Source organism: Lytechinus variegatus, chromosome 9 (assembly GCF_018143015.1).
Source record: "Lytechinus variegatus isolate NC3 chromosome 9, Lvar_3.0, whole genome shotgun sequence".
Taxonomy (NCBI): Eukaryota; Metazoa; Echinodermata; class Echinoidea; order Temnopleuroida; family Toxopneustidae; genus Lytechinus; species Lytechinus variegatus.
Window position 1 is genome coordinate 25704295 of NC_054748.1, and position 24113 is coordinate 25728407.

Below are 24113 nucleotides of genomic sequence, written 5' to 3' on the forward strand. Positions count from 1 at the left end.
ACATTTGAATATCTTTCAGTATTTGACAAAGTTCTTCATAGTGTAAACTACATTTACATAAGAATGCAGTCAGCCTTTTAGAGTATTGCTAGTTATCTACAAGAGATCTTTATGCTTTTGAAATTACAACCGGAAGACCTAATAAAATACTTCTCAAATTACTTCTAAAAACATGTTTTTAAAATAATACAGGAAAATGTACATGCACCAATATATCTTTACAAAAAACTTACAATTCTTTTCGTAGGCCTGTATACCGAAATAATGAAATATACGTAAAAAAATGGTTCTTAAAGAGCAGAAATAATTATTATCAGTATCTTAGTCCTTACAAAGTAACTTCAAGTTCTAAAATATGAGAACATAAATCAAGGCAAAGTATACAGCATTAATGAGGAGAAAAAATGCCTGATTTTTAAGAAAATTGATGTAGAATTAATCACATATTAGTAATAATACTGTTCATAAACAGCATGAACAATGGCAACAAGTACATCACTCATATAATGGTGATTAAATTATATCATATGATTACATAAATTAAGGCAAAATATAAAGTATAAAATTAATTATAACAAATACAAGAATTCAAGAAAATGATGGGCATATAAAATTACCCACCGTAAATTCCATTGTAAATAGCATTATCTAAACTATATGATATGAACAAGGTACAGAGTTTATTAAATTTCAAAAAGTATTCTAAAAACATGTTCATATTTATGCTTTTAAAACATTTGTGCACAAAAAAAAACTTTGCCATTTTCATGTAGAAATCCAACAGAAAAAAAATGCAGCAAGTATATAAAAAAATAAGGGAGTTATTAATATTTCATATTTTCCCTTTGGGGAAGGATAGTCACCCTTAGAAGACCTGTTATGCAACAACATTTTTTTTTAACAAAGAGTAAAACATGTTTGCTAAATTGATCATATTTTGCTTCGCTGAACTTGGGATTACATCTGTTAAGTCAACTATACTAGAACTGCCAAGATCTTTAAAAATGCTCCTTGGAATATGGTATATATAAGATACATAGTACTATAATAATATTTTAAGCAAGGTGAATAAAGTTTCCAAAGGTTGATATAAAATGAAAGATAGAGTTGTCCGAGTAATTCAATTGATGGTTGTTTCTCAAGCACTCTTTTTCAAGATATTTTTTTATCAAAAATTTTCAGGTACGTGTTATAAAGCTTTCTTTAAAAAAAATTGTGGGAAAGTCATGCAGTTTAAGGCCAAGGGAATTGCACAAAATGATAACGAACAATATTCTAAAATAATTTTTAAAAATTACACTATTATATCGTGTTACCTCTAACACAATACATGTATATCTAGTATAATTTCATTCATGATGTAAACATAATTCGGGACGTAAATGCTGAAACCGGATGCTATAAAACATCAGTACTCACACTCTCAAATAATTCTTTAACCAACCCAAAAGTTGGTTGGTTAAAATATGAACCAATTATCTATTAGTAAAAAAATATCAATTCTATCAATTCATTATGTATGTATTTTGCTTTAACCAACACTTGGTTGGTTGAGTTTCCATCTTATAGGGGCACCCACATCTGCACCACTTCACCTGACCCCTAAACCCTCTCCCCCTTTTTTCCTAACATTTGAAATAATTATGTGACATCATTATTATAGACCCGTGAATTTTTCTCTACAATGATTTTCATGTAGCTCCCTTCCTCTGGCTGCTATTCTCTCAAGCATTTTGCTCACGATAGCTGGCCACTGCATTTTATTTTATTTCATATATTATTGCTTACATGTATATCATTCTATTATGTAATCGTCACAATTTGTAATTCGTTCATTTATTTTTGTATTTCTTTATATTCATCATGATTACTGTGTTTTATATATTGAATTTTCAATAAGTGCAGAAACACCTTCCACAAAGATGAAAAAAAAAATTCTCAGAGTGCAGGAGTCGCATCAGGGTGATCTGATTCTTCTATCTTCCTTTTCCCTTCCTTTTTTTTGTCTCTTTTTTCCACTCATTACAAAATCCTAGCCAGGGGTCAACCGTGTGGCATCGCCTCTTTCAACGATGTCAAAACCCAATTTGCCATGACCAAAAACCTCTGGCAGCATATCAGACAAGCTATTGATAATTTTCCTTCAGGGCTTTCTTATCATTGGATTTGCATCATCACAGTAAAAAAAATAGCAAATTGTTTAAGTCTGTCACTCTAAAACCAACTATTTTGTAATTGTTTAAACTTTTTAAACAACTTGTTTCAACTTTTTTAAATTGTTTCAAACTTTAAACAATAATTGTTAGAGTGATGGGCTTAAACAACATGTTTAATATTTTAAACAGCGTTTTTACAGCAGATGTGTTCCCATACTGTGCCTTTTTAATAAGCATTGTAATTTTCTTTCCCAGTTTATAATGGTTGAAACAAAAATGAAATGAAATCAATGAAAACAAAAACATCTGGGTAAAAACTATCTTCAGAATAAATTTGTTTATTTATAGTAAGATTGTTTTATTGCTAAGTAGACATAGTGAATACAACATGATGGCCTATAGCACCACGTTTTTCGTTTTCAAATCAACAAATGATGTCAGAGTTGATTTCTTAGGAATTCTAAAGCCTGCTTCTTGCAGGGAATCAATAGCGCCAATTTAGTTATAGATTTAATGATTTGTTGAGCATTTCTCAGGTGGCAATAGGGAAATTATTTGCTTTTATATTATTTGATAAAGATTCGATGTTGTCGTTTTTATAATCGTCTGCAGCCTGCGTGCAATTCCCATCAGAACCCTTCCCTTCTGACGTCATCGCTAGGCATCGCTCCGAAATGTGCGTTCCCGCCAAATATTTCGCAATGGTGTCTGTGACGAATGTGGGGGCGTGGCTTGTGAGGAGACCAAGAACGATGGATGTTTTATCGCATGAGTACTGTTCATGGGGGTTCTTTGCCAACAGCGCATGAGCAATGGATTCGCAGGGCGCTGATTGGTCTGGCGTAAAGTCTGTCCCATCCTCCCGATCGACTGTTGCCATGGCAGCCGCGAAGTACTGATCTCCGTAATCATGTGATACCAAAGGGTTCAGTTCATGTGTCATGTGCAGTAGAGCTTTCTTTAGTCTTCCATCTTTGTTGAAAGCTGAATTGTCAGTAAGAAAGGACAAGTGAAAGGAAAGAAAATCTTCAAAATAATGATGACAATAACAACAATACAATTATAACAATATCAATAATAATGATTTTGTTTGATATCGAGGAAAATGTGAATAATAAAGAAAATATTAATACTAATAACAATAATGATAAAAATAATATCAATATTAATAACAATAACAAATGATAAAATTAATAAGTGGTAACAGAAGAAGAAGAGGAATACCAATATTATTACTACTACTTATAATAATATTAATCAAGTTTTTACATGCCTATGTCCTACTGTTCAGAATGATGCATTGTGGGTTAAGAACTTTGCCAGGTGTGGGAAGCTGAGGACTTTAGGTGGTGCTATCAAGGCGGCTAAGTTGTATCTCCTTTTAATGAAAAATGGGACAGGATCTGGTGGAATCTTCGAGAAAAAGGCACAGTAATGCCACAATAGGACAGGTGAAGAGGAGACCAATTTATCAGACTTACCAGCTCTGTACTCAGATGGCTCGATAACTGAAACATTGACACCCCATTTCTTCATCTCAATGCGCAGCACGTCACTGTACATCAAGAGTGCTGCTTTGGAAGCACAAAAGGCTGAAAAACCAGGTGCTGGAAGCCGGTCTGAAAATGGTGAAGTTATTTATATTTAGTATATTTATTGATTCATTCATCGGTCATTCGTCCGTCTGTTCATCCATTCGTCTACTCAATACTTTATTTGTTTATGTACTCATTTATTCATTTATTTATTTATTCACCACCTCATTGATTCATTTATTAACCTATTAAGGCTATTATTTATGAAGTCATTAGTTAATCTATTTATTTATTCTTAAAAACATTCATTGATTAATTAATTTATAATTTATTCATTCATTTAGTCATTCACCTCTCAAGCAATTCATGTTTAGTTCTGCAAGTTTGAAATTACATTTCCACAAATCCATATCGTAATTGTAAATAAAGGTGGGCTCTTTTCTTTTTACAAAAGATCAGGTTATCCAATTACATAACCCAATGTGATCCCAAATTGAGTACTGTATGCCATTTTAGGATAGAGGTTCCACGTGCCTAATCACAACAAGAAGCAAGAATGTGGGAAGTATTCATTTGACCTTATACATTTGCAATGTGTTTAATATAATTGAGCTGACTGACAAAAATGTATGCATATGATTTGCCATTCAATAATGACCCTATGGAAAGGCAATAGCTGAACTTTCTTCCACAAAACGGAATAATTTAAGTTTTGGAACTCTTGACTGGTGGAAGAGTTTGGGTCCAATTTACCCTTTGAAGTGAAAATGGCATCTTGTCACTAGATTTTTTTTTCCAAAATGTGTTGGTAAATGTAGGCCTATCCTTTGATGATCGGATATTAAATGTCAGATACAGTTCCTGTCTACTGGAAGTAAACATAAGTCCCCTAATTGAATCCTTATTACATAAATTGTGTTTCCTGCTGTAGGATTAACACACATGTCTAAGGGGAAATCATTACAGGTGTGAAACCTATAAAGCTGACTTACTTGATATACCCGTAATATTGACGATTCGGCCACGTGACCTCCTGAGAAGCGGAAGTAGCGCTCTCGTAACCCTTATTTGACCTTCGACATTGACAGTCCACTGCTTCCGGTAGAAATCCATCGGCATGATCTCAGATTCTGCGTAGTAGCAGGTGGACACACCATTCACCAAACCCCATAAATCTGTTTTTAAAAAATATGATGATAAGATGGTTTATAAATGTGTTAATAAATGTTCATAGGCTGTGCCTTTGCCAGCCTGTTCGCTTAGCCCACGCCCCCCCCCCCCCCCTTTCAAGTCAGATAACTTTTCTCATTTTCTCAGTTTTATTCAATCAAAGCGGCCTCATCAATTATATACACTCTTGGTCAGCCCTGAGATAATAAATCAATATCTATATAATAATTAATCTCTTCAAACCATCCCTCATAACTCACTTATTTCAGCAGATGTGCAGTAATTAGCTTAATTGGATGAGCCCGTGTCTATGGATTTTTTTACAGAAATATGTTGCAATATAAATACTGTGGGTATTTACAAAAGAATACATCAATAAAATGGATTCCTGGTATAACAGTATGACATAGAAAATGCAATTACAAAAATATGAGGTAGATCTAGGATCATTAAAAAAATTATCCTAATTATATGAAGAACACTGAAAGCAGGAGGATATTTCAAGGCAATCAAGGAGAACACAAAAAAATATTGTATAACGGAAGATATACAATATGAAGGATAATTTGAAATTATGACACATTATTATTTAGAAACATATAAATCTCAAATGAAAATTGCCACAAAGATTCTATTTTCAAAGCTTTCTTGACGTTTAAGTCTCCAATGAATTGATAAAATAGGATGGCAGATAAACTCACCGTTTATCTTCAGGTTTACTACATATCTTATTTGTGAATGGACTATATGAGGAAAGCTGAAATGATACACTATTGACAGATTGACTAAAAAAAGAACATTGTTTGAACTATTGCCAATCAATGATAAGTGTTTAACTATGTATTATCAGTCTTAATTGTCAAATCTGATAGTTGATACTGATTTGAAATTTGAAACATTTTTTTTGCATCATGGCATTGAATATCATGAATTCAATCAATGCATTTCAGAAAATGCTAATCTCATATGGTGTTACTGGAGGGTAGGGCTTAGGAGCGACAAGGATCAATTTCTAACAAACCATTGCCGTTGAGACTTTCTCTCAATTCTTCGACTGTACTCGTCACTCTGTTATCATCGCTTGGGTCGAGATAGAGGGTCACCAGTCTGTCAGAGCAAAGCTGTGCTAATTCTTTCTCTGCCTTTGCGTCTTCCGTGAGAAATGCTGCGTAGACTGTGAACCCAAGGGAATCCAGATGTGCGGCCGTGGAGTGCGCTATTCCAGATTCGCATCCTGAAATTTAAAAAGAAGATAAATTTGTTCATTAAATCTTGCATTCTAAGTAACTTAAATTATTATGATCATACAATTGAGAATACAAATAATATTTAAGATGATTGAACAAATCATATGTGTATATTATTACTCTTGATTATATTCATTCTGATCAAAAAGTCATTCAGTAGGTGTACCTCAGGGATGAAATCTTGGTTCACTTTTACTTTTGCCCATAATTAATGAAATTTTGCAGAATCTTGCATAAGTCTCGTTTGCAGATAAATTTGATTTATCCTTCTCAGGTCAAGACCCGATTGTGCAGTATTATACAATTGTTGAGGATATGAATTTAAAGGAAATAAACCTTTTACTGCGATCATTCATTCGGGATACAAACCTCTTTTCCATGTCAATTATTTTTTACAAAACATTAGAATGCAAATAGGCAAAGCAATCTACCATAGCACACAGGCTAACTTTGTTAATAGAGATTAAATATTCAATGATGATGAAATGAAAAAATACAACTGTATTTTAGCATTTATATGATTATTCATATTCTACAGATTTGATGACATAAATTTTCTATATAATATTTTACATATAGTGAGAAAATCAAGAAGTAGGCCTACACATATCAGAGGAAATATGAAGTCAAAGTATTTACATTTTCATGATTATTATTAAAATTTCTAACTATATATTAATAAATCACAATCGTTTTTTAATGCTGATATGCTTAGAATCTGCCAAAAATACACTAGAGAAAGCTGGACTATACATGTATCCTGCATTTCAAGAAAACAATATGATTTTGATTGTCATAATTCTGAATAAGACTATTCCCTTACACTTATCCTATTTTTCTTTTAAATATAATGAAGTTTAAAAACTCTCTATTTCTTCCCATTAGGTTAATTCATTTTCAAATATCTGATTGCAACCATCTTCGATCAAAACGCACTTACTTTTCCCGCCCAAATTGGGAATTCCCTTTACTTCACCAATGGCTTCACTGTTCCACTCTATCTTAATTAAGTTCAGAGGAAATTGAAAGTTCTGATACAATCCTATAAAAGCAGTCAATGATTTATGAATGTTGATGTGTACAAGGGCTATGTTTCCAATATGAAATTTCTTTCATTTTACAAATAGCTTTTTCAAATAATTTTATCCAAGCCATCATAAATATCCAAAGCTCACACTTACTCTATTTCATTTATTTATTCTTGTATTTTTTTCTATTTGATTTCTTATCGGCTCTTTATGTATTTAATTTTCATTAATTTTGTATTGTTTTTAGTTTTTCTGCTTGTTCATGGGTGTATCATTCAAACCCATTAGTTAAGTCCACGATATAAATATTCATTCTATTTTGGGAGATGGCTGCCCCCTTTTTTTGCTTGATAATTGTTCATTGAACAAAATTACATTGATTTTTTTTTTTGGGGGGGTATTTTCCTGTACAAGATGACCCCCCCCCCCCCTCCCTTGGAATATCCCGAATCCGACACTGATTGGGGGTTCACACTGTAAATACAATGCTTTTGAGATTGGCAAGCCCTCGTTCATGTCCAAAACATTTCAGAATGAATGTACTGCTTATAGAATTAATTTTCCCATGTGTATTTTAATCATGCAAGTGTGCGTTTTAAAAATGCTTAGGGTATACCAACGTTTCCAAAATATGAATCTGCTGCATTTTCTTTTCGAGGGGATGACGATTATCGTAATCAACTCAACATCAACTAAACATTTTAAAAAAATCTTTAGGCCTCTCATCAATCCAATTTGCCATTTCTCCGAGCAATTACAATACGAGTTGGATTTCCCTTTCAAAATGATTTCACTGACAATATCCTGCCGGTGCTTCTTCCGAGACATAATCCACTCAAACTAAAGAACATCGATTTTTTTTTTTTTTATACACCGGTTATGCGACTGTCACACAGGCGAAACCGGTTCAACACCAATCAAAGCTATTACATTACGTTATTTATAATGGTATATGGTCGGTTCGGATTCGGATTCGTTGTTATGACTGCCGCGTACGAATCGAGGACGCCACACTCATGAGCAGATGCTAATGCATGACGTAACGCCAACTCGAAGACGCTCAATCGAGGAGAGTTTGGTGGAAAACCGGGACCCCGATGACGTCACTGATGACGTTGTTCGTAGCGGTTCAGGAGGGGTGGGTTTTCACTTCGGGAAGATGTTTTGCAAACACGGGGGATAAGCACTGACGTCACAATAGACGTTGTGGAACAAAATAGCTCAGAACAAAATAAAAGTTCAGCGCCAAAAACAGGAGCTAAACATCCACCCGTACGTGGGCTGTCTGATATTTTGGTTTTTATCATCAGTAAAAGGGAACTTATGGGCGCTTCTAAATAAAGACAATATGACTCTATATTGAAAGGTTAACACATTCATGAGGATTGTCAAAGGAACCAGAAAAATATAATAGGAGAAAAGTGAGACCGTTTTTACAAAATCTCTTTTTATATTAATATAGAAATGCTCCAAAAATATTATGATGTTAATCAAGATAAATCAGAAACCAGAAAAATAAAATAGGACAAGAGCGGGACCGTTCTCATAAAATCTCAAGTTTATATATAGAAATGCTCAAAAATATCATTATAAAGTGATTAAGATGAATCAATTTTTGCAATTATTATACAAGTGTTTCTGATTTCCTGAACCAATTTTAATAACCCTAGTTGTTTTTAGAGGATAGCCTTAATTCTCGTTGTTCAATGTCGTACACAACATTTACACTACATTAAAATAAAAAATTATAAATCTAATATATTTTTAGCACAGAGCAGATGTGTCTATTTGTTGGGTATCTTTGGTAATTATAAAACCAAATGTTATCTTAAGCTACGGGGGGGCGTTAAGGGGCATCATTTCAGAAGAATTTTATGACTTTTTCGTGATCATTGTCAGAATACATATATCGACAGGAAAATGATTTTGGAAATGTCGGTGAATTACACAATGTCGATAAACGTTTTGGGAGGTCATTAACCATTTTTTTATTGAGTAACGTGAATTTAGGTGATTTTTCGAGTCAATTTCGTGTCCCCTCATTAATTAAATTCTGGGTCCGCCCCTTAACGTATACTGATTGACTATAAGTTGGGATATAGGGTGATTTGCGGGTCTAATTATGGCTTGGGTGTGTCAACAGCAGGTCAATTTATGAACATGTGATAGGCAATAGTCCCAGGGCCTTAATATTTCTCTCTCTATTAACTATCTCTATCCCCCCCCCCTTCCTCTCTCTCTCTCCCTCTCTCTCTCTCTCTCTCTTTCATTCCCTCTCCAATTAACTCTGGGGGTTCAAACAGACAGGAAGTAAGCAGCTTGAAATGGCGGACTATCAACATCAATACACAGAGGGATATCGCAAGGGATAGATGACTTCCACACCGTATGGCTCCCGAAACCTGATCCACTCTTTGACTGTTCGGCTTCAAGACGTGAATCTCGCACGAAAATGTCAAAGGATGAGTCTTCCAATATTTACATCTCGCTTTTAATCACTGGAGACCAAGGGAGAATCCGGAATTTAATCACGGGGGTGGGGGCGGCGGGACAAAGCACCTTACGTTTTCATAGATTTTGCAAGGTAGATTTGAGCTAAAGCTAAAACATGGGAACGGTTCTTACTGGCAGAATAGATCCTATATTACCATGATTACTATAAAAAATATATAACATTACGAACAAAATAAAATAAGCAATCATTTATAAAATTTAATCCAACTTAATTCCCCTAAATGAATATGGCAGGTGAAAAGAACATTAGATCGCTACAAAAAGCTACGCCATGTCCATTTTCATTTTAAAACGGGAAAGGGGCTGATTAAAAAAAAAGAGGGAACTTCTCAACACAGGAGAGTAGAGTAAAACCCAGAGGTAAAACACTTTGGCGTAAGAGGGGCACATACGGACATCCACCCTCCCCTGATCCGTAACTGCTGGAGACCGGCCGACCCACAATGAAGAGGGGTTGATATACAGCTCTAGAGAGAAGCACGAGGCTCCTTGAATATGGTGGCGAATCTTCTTTACAAAGGTCAGCATCATGTAATTGCAAAGAGAATTAGGTCGAATCACAAGCATTATTGCACCCATGGCGCATATATGCATGTACACAGAATGCATTACACATTGGGATTCAAGGGATTAATCCTTTATTTATCATGTATGTTATATTACTGATTTAAAATATCATTTTCACACAGTAGGTGATTTAGCATCTTCTTTTATTTTGGGGTCATCATAATCATCACGTTCTTCTTTTTCATCAATCACCATCATCATCATCGTCACCATCATCGTCGTTATCGCAAATCATCATCGTCGGGTCTAAAATCGTCACCTTCATCGTAACTAACAGCATTATCACTAGCATCATCATCATCATCAATACCATAATCGTCATCATCATTATTACCATCGTCAATCATCATCATCACGATCATCATCTCCATCGCCACATCATTAACACCATCATCATCATCATCGCCATCATCATCATCATCTCCCTCGCCATCATTATCATCATCATCACCATCAATCATTAACATCTCCTTAATCATTATCATCATCTCTGTTGTCACCACCACCATCATCATCTCCATCGCCATCATCATCACCATCATCACCACCATCATCAACATCTCCTTCATCATTATCATCATCTCTATTGCCACCACCACCACCCTCATCATCTCCATCGCCATCATCATCATCACCATCATCAATCATCAACATCTCCTTCATCATTATCATCATCTCTATTGCCACCACCACCATCATCGCCATCATCATCATCATTGGGCCCACCTCGGCATCTTTTTTACCATAACAACCTTCGACTACGGGGGGCTCCAGGATATCAAAGGAAATCCACTGTTTTCTTTCAACCGGAATGAATGCAAGGGAGAGAGAAAAAGGAAGAAGATAGAAGTGATTGAGTGTGTACTGGACTTTATGGTAATAGGTATGGACTGTCTGACAGAGGCATTCCCGAGGGCGCTATCCATTGTAAGGGGGACAGACAACATGCCCATAGCCCAAATGCATGTGAGGGTTGTTTTTTTTTCATCGCCTGGCGTGGCGGACGAAATGCATCTCCTTGCCCCCCCCCCCCCAGCGCCTCTCCAACTTCCTCTTTTCCTCCATCACCTGGAATTGATTGATGTGACCCCTATCACCATGACAACGGCATACATCAGGAGGACATTATGTATGGACATAAGGAGTGAAGGTGAAGGATAGGATAATGCGAGAGATGCGGAGAAAGAGTAAACACAAGACGGATGCAAAGAAGGAGAAGATAATAAACATGTAAGGAGGAGCGACTAAGGATGAGCGGGGTAAGACAGCGACGGACAGGTACCACGAAGACGGAGGTGAATTGGAAGGAACCCGAACGGAGAGGCATAGGTTAACATTAAAAGGGTTTTCCTTTCAAATATACTGAACTTTAATTCAGGTTCTGTATTTGATATTGTTCATCAGGATTAAAAAAACACACATCGGAAAAGAAACGGTGCAGTCATTATGAAAAATCTGAGATTTTACTGAAAAGAAATCATCATTTTACTAAATCTCTTGGGGGTTGTAGCAAAAGGCTTAGAAATCATCAAAGAATATTATGTAGAATATTAAAATAAATAATGAATGAATGAATGAATGAAAGTAAGAATGAACAAATAAATTTATAAATTAATGAATGAATCTTACTTACTTGCAGTACAGAGCAATGTTTAATACAAAGCAATGTTTTCCCGGCTTTAAGCCAGGAAATAAATAAATATATAAAGGAGATCATTACCCTCCCTCCCCCTCCCCCACCACTCCTCCACTGACATACCGATGTAATTAGCACATGAAAGAGAATGCTTTTCGTCATATTGTGTTGCAGTGAAGATGGCACCTACAGTAATGTTAGACATACCGTACATTCATGATATATATGTATATGCCTCGGCATATACAGGTCTGCATGCTAGCAAAAGCCTTGCATGATATTTCAGATCAAAGACAATGCTTTATAACACATGTACATGTAGCCGATGTTATTTGTGTCTCACACTTCCTCGTTCATTATTAGTCTTAAGACCTCTACAAAATACAGATAAAAATAAAAGATCGGCATTGTCAACTTACATGTTGACATTTCGAGATAAAGGCTTGCCTTCAGAACTTCTTGCGTTTATTATCCCCCATTTCGGAAATGTAGGGCCTAATATATTTACTATTTCATCTTCGAGTATATTTACAAACTAAATAATCACTTCCTCTTCCTGCAATCTAAAATTCAAATTTAGACAAATATAAGATAGTGAAAACAAGTACATGATGGGAATTACAAGGAAGTGCACGAGAAATGTGAAGTAGTTGATAGTATGCACTACACCACAGTTTTAATGAAGAACAAACGTCTGCATATCTTGGAATATTGTTTAGGCGAAGGTTGACTGCCAATTTTTAACTTCTTTTTTGTGTAAAAATATGCATTTTCTTCATATAGGCATGGATCCTAGTAAGCTCAAGGATATAGGTTTTCCTCATGTTTATCGGCATACACATTGTATCATCTTGCGCGGCGATTTCATAATATTTTGGAGGCCCTCAAGGCGGATCAAATTCGAAATTCGAGGGGGGCACGCCCCCACCCCTCACCAGGACCTCCGTCCGTGCATATTATAATTTAACATAAAATACTACAAAAATAATAAACCTTAAGGCTTCTCCAGACTGCAAATTATAGGCCTTATCATAGTATATAGGCAAAAGTATACCGTAATTAACAAAGTTTATTTTGTACATTTCTGATCAAGCAAAAGCTGTGCGTATATGATCTTTCAGAGAGTTATGCTTTTCATGAATAACGTTTTGACCTGATTAATGAAAATTTAAAAAAAAATCGGAGGAATGTGCACGCTCTAATTTTGTGCGTGGTTTATTATATGTTTCCCTGTGCTGCACAACAATCAGGTGAAATAAGTAAACTTATATATATATATATATATATATATATATATATGTATTTATTCGTTTATATACATATAAACTACTACTTCATACACACACGCCCGCCCCCACACACACTTTACTGAGAAATACCATTAAATTGTGATTCAATGCATATTCATCACCCGCCGCCCCCCCCCCCCCCACCCCCCTTCCCCGTTGAAATTCGTTGCGTCAATGGCTTTCCCAATCATTTTAACTTATTCCTTGTACAGGTTGCCCTTTGCCACAATTTGGTTACGTATACGAAAGTGAAATAGACCTCGTGTCTACTTTATATAGGTCTATAAAATTTAACAATCGGATATGCACCTGCGCTATTGGCTTTATCTCTACCATCTATATAGGCCTAGTAATAGTTGTGCTGGTAGGTTTAAGGTTGAAGTGAAAACAAAAATGATCAGAATTCAACATTCCCCTAATATTATTTTGATGCCAAAATAATGAATGATTTTTGAATATCATGAAATGAAATAACTTCAACAACTTTATTTATTAAATTTTATTTACACATTTATATATTCTTCTACTTACCATTATTATTGCTATCATTATTAGTGATCATTATTGTCATCATTATCATTGTTATTATTATTAGCGAATGTGTTGGCTCAGTTGGTGGAGCGTCCGTCTCACAACCGGGAGGTCGGGAGTTCAAACCCCGGCCGCGTCAGACCGGAAGACGTTAAAAGATGGGAGTTGCTCTTACCCTGTTTGGCGTTCAACATTTCAGGGACAAAGCCTCGCCGATCTGTTACTGCACAGTGGCTGCAAATGAATTTTCGGAATTTCTATTCTCAGATTTAATATTCGGACAAAAAAAATACGGATTTATTATCATTATCATTCGTATGATTACTATTATTACTACTATCATCATCCTCTTCTTCTTCTTCTCCTTCTTCTTCTTCTTTTTCTTCTTCTTCTCCTTCTCCTCCTCCTCCTCCTCCTCACTGATCCTTCTTTGTTTTTTTATCCTTCTATTGAAAAAATTATAATATTTCGGTAGGCGTATTAGACCGAGATTTCTTGTCTCCTTTCCCTCCCCAAATTAAGAAATCCTTCTCCTGCACTACATAGCCCTGAAGATATTATAATCTTTTAGCCCGAACAGTTTCCAATTTTTACCCCATATGGCTGGCTCCATATTTGATGGTACACGTCTCCTTTTTCAATCTACTCTTTATAGCCTACATATCGTAGGCGGGACTCAGGCGTCCCTAAAAATTAGATTAAACTGGTCGTTTAAGTAATCAGTTTCATAAATCATCTGCAAATTGATCCCGTAATTAAATACCCTGCGATAGAGTAGAAAAGCCGCGTGTAAGCCCATTTTTCAAAGCCTGAGGATAAAAATATACGCACTGGGTACACAGGCTGGGACTCGACGTGCATTTTTCTTAGTATGTCGACTTGGGAATTTTTAAGGTAGGTAGTAGAATCAGTAATATTAGTCACGTTAATAATGAGTCTCGATTGCGTAATCAATTTTGTTAATGGTACAGTGATATGAAGAACAACAAAACATCAACAACGAAGTGATTTAAAATTTTGAATAAACATAGAAATGTAAAAAAATAAATTAAAAGTACAAAAAAAACTATTAAAACACTGCTTTACATAACATCATCGACTCCCTTAAATGCAGACCATTGCGTTTGTGAAATGATAATCAGAATCTAAACGTCAGATTTTAATAATTTTTAGTACTAAGTAGGCCTATGCTTTCCAGTGGCGTACCTCGGACAAACGGCACCCGGGGTGCGTAAGTGCTAAAATCACGCCCCTTTCCAAAGTTATTAACTTCGTAAACACACGACCAGTAAAAAAAAAACATATCAATACGAGTGCGAGTATTTTTCAATATCAAGACGTTAAGACGGAACATTCTAAGTTGGGTATTTTTCCGATAAATATGATGTGTATCTTACTAAACAATGAATAGAGATGATAGATATCTCATTAAATAAGTTGACCTACTACGTGGGCGACAAGGGTGCCGGAAGCGGGGGGGGGGCAGGGGGGCACTTGCCCCCCCAAATAAAATTTTGGGGGGCAAAACGAGATTTTGCCCCCCCAACGTGCCCCCTGAAAGATGAAAAATGATAAATTATTTAAGGACAAAAGTAAATGAAGGCACTTTTCTGCCTGAAAATTGTCATTTCCATTGTCAAAAATGAAATACATTATCATAGTAAGCCTCGAGTCTTTTGACGAACAGTTCCTCTGTGAAACATAGCTTTGATAAGCACCTTTTCCATCTTATTACAGTGTGATAACGTTTAACATTTTAATGAATACATTTCAGACTAAAAGCGAATGGCAAATTGATAGCGGTCCACCAATGATATAGGTTTATAATTCTATGATGCTGGCTGTGTCGTCTAACAAACGCGCGGTCGCCCAGAAACGCTCAGACCGGACCAGATATCACCAACGCGCATGAACACTAGTTACTCGAGCAAGATATGGAATCTATGTCATAGCTGTCAAGCCCAGACACCATAACATCTCGAGAAACTTGTTTCAATTATTTAATTTTCAACTAAATATAAATTGAGTTTATACAGTGATAACAAGAGAGCGGTGTTGGCTCAGTCGGCAACGCGTCTGCCCGTCGAAGTCGAACCAAAGATCGTAGGTTCGAGTCCACCCTGGACGGATGACTGAGGTCAGTGCGTTGTTTGTAAACGTCTCTCCCATGTTTCATAGATGCAGGCTATGTTTCAATGGAAAACACTCCGTCCCTCGGATAGGACGTTAAATGGAGGCCCCGTGTAGAGGAAAGTCACCACCTTTGCACGTTAAGAACCCACTGCACTATTCGTATAAGAGTAGGGGGAAACCCCGGTGTCGAGGTCCACCTGCACCCCCCCCCCCCATCATTATCGGGAGGAGAGACCTGTGGATCATAGTGATTCAGTTCGCTTTTCGCCTCCCACGCACAGGTGACGCCAAACAAATAATAATAACAATTCAGTGCCCTAAAGAAAATACCAAGGTCATTTCAACTCAATATAGACATGTTATCAGAATATTACACTCAGAATGATCATTTGTAGAGGATTATAATTTATGATTTGTAAAAATGGTGAATCCCACTCGAAAGCAACTTAGAGATAATGTTTAGACATGTAAAAAATAAAATCATCTGTGAAAGTGTCTTCTTGACCGGACTCATATTATCCGAGATATGAATAAAAATGTAAAGAATATAAAAGAAAAAAATAAGCGTTACAGTACTGCTCTACTACATGTATAAAAAAATCTTAAGATATTTTCACAGCCCCGTATTTTCCTCTATTCATTTTCATTGGCATGATTGGAAGGCGTTTTGTCTGATACTATTTCAGCTCATATATAGCACTTATGTATTTTAGATTCCAAAACTTCTTCCCATTACCTGTTACTAATCAGATCGAGATGGCAGCTATGTTCTCTGGTTTATCCCAGCTTTTGTTATTCATGGACATTTGCAAAAATAAAAAAATAAAGAACCCGGGAGTGGGTGGGGCTGCAAGACCTAAGTTTTCGAAGAAACGTAAGAGCGAGGGGATTTGTGATGGGGGAGCTATTGCATTTTCTAGAATAAAATTGAAGGATTTCGTGCACACTTTTGATGAATCATTTGTGAATTTTGCCCTCTCGATCGGCGGCCCCCGACTGCGTACGGTCATGTTTGTCATCTTAAAGTCTTTAAAAGGCCTACATGTATATTACATTGGTTTGAAACAATTTCGTTTGCAATAAGGTTCGTAATTTGCTGGAACTGCGACCCTGGGCATGAAGAAACACCAGGCTGGATCAGAAGAGAGGAAACAGAAGGAGCAAAAAGAACTCCAAGACTGTTTAATTCTCAAGAAATTTATTTTTGAATGCACTTAGAAACGCAACTTTTATACTCCATTTTTACACAAAATCCTTACCGTGGGGGGGGGGGTCCCATAGCCTCTCCCGCTCGATCGCTTCGGTATCTCACGCTGTCAAAAATATTGTGCCCCCTTCGGGATTTTGCCCCCCAAAAACTGAAAGTGTTCCGGCGCGGTGGAACCTGGTGGGCGAAGCGCGAGCCTATTTTTCAGTATTAAGATAATAAGACTGAATATACTAAGCACTTTTTTTATCATTAACATGATACATATCTAAACGTGTAATGCGAGCTTACAATTATTGATATTTAGACCTGAAATTGGGATATTTTAGGAGGTATAATCCCACGATGCGTATCTTTGAACCATAGATCTATCTCTGTTAATAGCTCCATGTTTGAACGAAGCAATTAATGCAAGCACGGGGGGTGAGCTGAAATCTTGGATGAACTAACCAAGGGGGGATTATAAGGACTAATTTGTATATAGGAGTTCTTGACAAGGATACGTATCTCATCGGTGTCATACGAACGCGAAGCGCGAGCTAATATTTGTTTATATATCCTCACATGAAGTGATTGGTTGTAAAAAAATAATAATGAAGAGGATTAGCATCTTCCTTATCAAATCAAAGCATGATGAAAAGCTTTGACAATCAAGCGAGAAAATAGGCCTATATGTAAGATTAACATATCAAAATGCTAACCCGCATCTAGAAATGAAAAGTTATTTGCGTTTAAAAAGGAATATTTTAAGGACTGTTTGTTGGAATTCTTGAAGAGAATGAGTATATCACTAATCAAAAGCTTGCACCAATATTCATCACTGGGTAAAGACATGAAAGATTCATTTTCTAAACGTGTTGAAAACTACATTACCATGCATGGTAATAGCATAGGAGGTCGAGTATTAATCACCTTCAGTGTTGGTGTTCCTTTTCTGCGCCTTTATTCCTTCGCCTTTTCTCTTTATTTTTTGTTTTCCTTTTTTTGCGCCCCCCTGAAAATGATGCCCGGTACACGTGCCCCATTGCCCCCCCCCCCTAGATACGCCACAAATAATAAAGATATTGAAGTTCAAAGTTTAGCAATATTTTGTGAAAAAAGTCGTCACGAATATTCATTAAGTGGGCTGATGATGTCACATCCCCACTTTCCGTTTTCTTGTATTATTACATATAAAATCATCATTTTTTTCAGACTTTCGCGAATAATGTCTCCCTTAGAATGAAATAAGTTGCAGCAATAAATATCTTATGCACGAAATCAGTTGTAAATCCATTTTTTCTAGTTCTTGGAGGAAAAAATTTGAATAAACCTAATTTCATACAATAAAATACAAAAGAACAAGTGGAGATGTGACATCATCAGCCCACCTAATGAATATTCATGACGACTGTTTTCACAAAATATTGCTTAACTTTAAAATTCAATAACTGTGTTATTTGTTATCCGATTTTGATGAAATTTTCGGCATTTTGCTCAGTGAACTCTACTCTACGTATTAGGCTACAAATACTTTCAGCCCGGACCATCCCTTTAACCGCTCAGCTAGCCACTCACTTATTAAACTGACTCAAACACACACACGCACACTCACTATAAACTTCCACTCATTCAACAACACACTCACCCTGTCACGCGCTCACTGCCCTACAGCCACTCACACACCCATTCAATCACACAGCCACACACAAACACACCTTCATTCAATCTCCCGCCGTGGCAATCACTCATTTAGTTTTGGATGCTCAATCGTGTATTTTAATGTCGGCTTACGTACTGTCTTACTTACATTTCTGGTATTCACTAATTCATTAAATCATTGACATAAATCAATAATCACAAGCTTATTTTAGTCCACAGTATACATGGTAAGTAATTTCACACTTCAAACTAAACTACATTTGAAAGTTTTACATAATGCTGTCATGTAGCAAAATTGATGCCAGTATAATGAAGTGTGATATCTACTGGTATACTACATGTATACCTCACAGCTATAATACCAACTATATTGGTTTAGTTAAAGGTCAAGTCCACCTCAGAAAAAATGTTGATTTGAATCAATAGAGAAAAATCAGACAAGTACAATGCTGAAAATTTTATCAAAATCGGGTGTAAAATAATAAAGTTATGACATTTCAAAGTTTCGCTTATTTTTAACAAAATAGTTAATATGAACGAGCCAGTTACATCCAAATGAGAGAGTCGATTATGTCACTCACTCACTATTTCTTTTGTTTTTTATTGTTTGAATTATACAATATTTCAAATTTTACGAATTAGACGATTAGGACCTCCTTACCTGAACCACAAAATGTTTAAAATAATGGAATTCCACGTGTTCAGGAAGCAATGCAACTTCATTTCACATGACAATGACGAGAAAATCAAAATATTTCATATTTCATATAATGAAATATAAAAAGAAATAGTGAGTGAGTGATGTCGTCAGTTCCCTCATTTGCATACCGATCGTGACGTGCATAATGAAAAAATAATGAAATGAAGCGAAAGTTTAAAATTTCATAATTTTCTTATTTTACATCCGATTCTGATGAAATTTTCAGTGTTATGCTTGTTGAATTTTTCTCTTTTTATTCAAATCAAGTTTTTGTTGGGGTGGACTTGTCCTTTAATAACTCGCGCACTATTCTTAGAATCATCGCAGTAAATCCAATCTGGTACTAATTAATGTTCTACACTTTCGGTGTAATTGGGGACTGATGTGAATACAATGGATAGTGAAAATTGTATGGAATCAATAAAATATGTTATGTCTAAACTTTCGATAAAAAATATTATTAATTCTAATAGTGAAATAGTATTTTTCGCACTCAAATTTTTAACAGATTCATGGTGAAAATTAGAATTTCGCTATTGATTTGATTTACCACCCTCACTCAAAATGTTTTTTTTTCTCAAAACAGGCCATTCAAAACTTTTGATAAGAAATAAGTAAAGAATACAAACATTGCATTATGATAATTTCTACCAATCAATGCTTTAGAAATGGTTTATACCAAAAGGGAAATATATCTGCATTCTTCTATTTTGTATTTATCTATATTTTTACGGAGTTGGAGCTCTTCGCAGATCCGGACATAATAGATTTAGAAAGTTAAAGGGATGCTCCGGGAGGAAAATATTTATATCGATAGTAAAATTCGTAAAGCAAAATGCTGAAAATTTGGTCAAAATCGGATAACTAACAAATTTATTGAATTTTAAAGATTTGCATTATTTCGGTGATACAGTTCTAGGCTCGCTTCATGAATTTTCATTAGGTGGGCTGATGATGTCACATCTCCATTTTCCTTTTTCTTATGTTATTACATGAAATCATAATTGCTTCAATTTTTCATTAATGTGTAAACGATGTGTCTCCATTATTTATGAAATAAATTGCAGCATGAAATAACTAATGCACTTAATCAGTTATCAATCCAATTGAATAAACCTAATTTCAAATAATAAAAATACAAAAGAACAAGTAGGGATATGACATCATCAGCCTAAAACTGTTTTACCAGAATAATGCAAATCTTAAAAATTCAACAACTTCGTTATTTGTTATCTGATTTTCAGGAAATTTTCATCATATTGCTCTGTGAATTAGTACTCTTTTTACTGTAATAAAAATATCTTCAGCCCGGAGCATCCCTTTAAATTGTAGATGTTGAATATAATATAACATGCCCAAATGAAGTACTGAGTCTCCGACAATTAATTCATCCTTTGAAAAAAAATCAGATTTTCTCAAACTTTAATTAAATGGAAGAAAATAATAACCACCTGCTGTTCATTAATCCAGAGATAACATTCAATGATTTCATATGATTCACTTTGAACTTGAAACAGTGACTCATGATATAACAAAACAAGAAATATAGAAACTTAATCATTCTTAAGATTAAAGTTCGATCACAGCTGAAGCGCTGCGTCGCAATCACGTGACTTCCCCTTGGCGTCAAAGGGGGATTTCCCCCAAACTCGACTGGGGGCAGTGGACACAACGTCACAATGGCAACTGAAAAAGTACTCGTGGAAAATCGATAGGTCTTTCAAATCAATGGATAGGCCTATATACATGATATAATGTATGTTTTTCAGGCAGCTCTGTCGGTGTGCAATACACAAACCCACACTTCGTCTACAAACAGAATAGTCTATAGTGATCAGACCATTTATAATTAGATATGTCAGCTAGGATGGAGCCATTGGGAAGGGGAAGGATGGAGGACCCTATGATTTTCAAGAAGAAAAAAAACAAAAACAAAAAGAGCATCAGAAAAGGCTTGAGAAAGGCACAGAAAAGTGAATATAAAACGTAAACATTCACATCTGAATGATACGCACCTTAAGAAACAATAAAACAACAACAAAAACAACAATAAACAGGAAAATAGGCCTAATCCACTGTCCTTATCATTCAAGTGAGACAAGATGGCGCCACCTTAAAGTCATTTTGCCGCCCCCCCCCCCCTCCCTCCAATCAAAATATCATGGCGCCATCCGTCAGAAAGTTGTTTGTTCGCTAAGGTAAAGGTGAAAGGTCAAGACCAGTCACATCTCATTTGAATGTTGGTATGAATAAATTAATCAAAATTAAATAAGCCAAACTTAAAGTTTAATCAAATTCAGATGTAAAATAAGAATATTGTGACGTTTTGGAATTTTCCTTAGTTCCTTATGAACGACACGGGTAGCCTATAATCTAGGCTGAGGGTGCAGTTATTGTCTTTGCTCTGTTATGCTGAACGTAAGCGATACGTCTGATCTGGCGAAGACTACCCATTGTGGCTGCGTCAGCCTATTATACTATAGGCTACGACACGGGTGATATCATGCATTCAAATTGGAGAATCGATTATGACACAAACTCATTACTTTATCTGTATTTTTTTCATTCATGAATGACATAATATAAAACATACATGAATGGAATATTGGAGACATGAATATTACTATTTTGTTCCCTAGATCGGCCTTTTAAATAACATTTATTTATAATGTATAGCCATATATATGATATTTGGTTGTCAAACGAAATAATTTAAGTGAGGAGAAGGGAGATGGCGTGCCTTTGACGGACAGGACATCAGGAATTTGTGAAATATTACCATCTTTATCATTATTCATTGTCTAGGCTGGAAACATTATTATGAACAGGGAAGTGATATGAATAAAACTTAGTTGATTCTCTTATAATAGGCCTTATATGACATATCTATTTAGTCGTACTATCATTGTATTCAATGCAAAAAAATGGTCGACAGCGCGAATAACCATTTTAAGTTTCAGAAGTTTGAAGAGGTTGATTAAATTTCAAGGTGTCGTACTGTCTTCTGACTATACAGCATATACGTGTACATGTTTCATGAACAAGTTGTATGCTTAAATGAAATGAACATTGTTAGCATAATATGACTTCATATTATTTATACAATGTAATGACAGATTGCATTTAGATCCTGAATCATCACGTCAATCACAATATATTTTTACCATTTCATGTTTCATGTTTCTTATTTACCATTGTTCTTTGATAAAGTAAAGGGCTATATATAAAGAACACTGAAGCAGTGACATTGTGCAGTATAGTCAAGATACACTCTAAAAAAAATGAAGTGCTAATTCAGCTCTTAAAGAGCGTGTATAGTGACTGCACTTCGGAGTGCTGATTTGTTTAGTTCAAATTTGAACGAGAAAAATCAGCACTCCGAAGTGCAGTCACTATACACGCTCTTTAAGAGCTGAATTAGCACTTCATTTTTTAGAGTGTAATATTCATGATCATGGTATTCCCCATGCCCCTATAAAATTAAGCATCATTGTCTATTTAGGGCCTACTGGTAGTCAACATCAACCAATAACATACAAACTTGACACTAAATCATAGTCTCAATTATTTAATGATTCTGCAAGAAATTTCGGGATTGAAGGAAGCAGACTACACAGAAGAAGATATTAGTCTAAAACACATCTATGTGGTGTGACCGCCCCCCCCCCCCCAAAAAAAAAAAAAAAAAAAAAAAAATCTGGCCCATTTAGGAATATTTTTCATTTTGGATCTAGAAATGATGACCATAATGACACAATAAATGTCCAATGTACTAGATGGAATAAGATGGAAGTTACAGAAGAATGCTATAAACTAATAATAGCAGAATAGCCGAATATTTTTTCATAGATCATGTAGATATAGACGTAGTTGTAGACTTCAATCATATAATTCATGTACTGATTCATATCTATACTATAATTACAGAAAATAAGGCACTGATAAACTTATCAAATGTAACTTACAGTTTATAGTTAGACCAGCCACGGCAGGAAAAATACGGGCTAACTTGATAATCATAAATATCACACACGACCATAGCTCCATGGCCATGGCATTGACATTATGATAACAAATATGAGTGAATGGCATTATTATTCTTACCTGTAACAAATATTGCTTTTCCTCTTGGATCCAGCCATTGTTGCGGTAAATTCCTAAAGAGGTAATAACAAGCTACGGCAAAAACCGTTACTCCGCAAAATCCACCGAGAAACAACTGGCAAAATGGCTGGGCAATCGTTGGCAGAAGCACGAGGAAGGTGTATGGGAACGCCAGGCGTAGTTCCTCCCGGAGGTACCGGCGCAGGACAGCGCCGTTGAAGCATAGCGTTATCGCGGAGTAGCAGAGGAGTTTGACTGGTATCATTGTGTAGTGTGTACACGTATTAGACTTGAGAAATCAAAATAGGAAGCAGGCGTGTTCGTTTTTATTTGTTCATAACTAACAAAGGATTGCCTCCGTCGTGTCCGCACAGCAAACAGGAAATCCACTGCAGCATATAGTCAAGTATATATCCCAAGTATATATATTACACTTTTGGTGAGAGGAATACATTCACTCGGTGCATGAGTAAGTGCACTGATGTAGGAATTCAATGGTGTATACTATCCTCATTCTCGATCTCCTGGCGGCGCGCTTTCCTTACACGAACACGACAATGGCAAGCGAGCGAGGGGGATAATAATCATAAATATACACCGTTTGATATATTGCTATCGTACGTTGCGCGCTGTGTAAACTCCATGCTTCATTACT

The 24113-nt window shown here is 35.7% G+C and overlaps 1 protein-coding gene across 1 annotated transcript; it reads right to left on the reverse strand.

Annotated features, from left to right (window-relative positions):
• Nucleotides 1–1794: 1794 nt before the first annotated feature.
• On the reverse strand, nt 1795–24099 carry LOC121421550 (D-beta-hydroxybutyrate dehydrogenase, mitochondrial-like). Its single transcript, XM_041616294.1, has 5 exons — nt 23459–24099; nt 5883–6095; nt 4684–4866; nt 3638–3775; nt 1795–3140 (listed from the first exon to the last, which is right to left on the reverse strand). The coding sequence occupies exons 1-5, from the start codon at nt 23721–23723 to the stop codon at nt 2689–2691; spliced, it is 1251 nt and encodes a 416-aa protein (XP_041472228.1). The 5' UTR covers nt 23724–24099; the 3' UTR covers nt 1795–2688.
• Between the last annotated feature and the right edge of the window lie 14 nt (nt 24100–24113).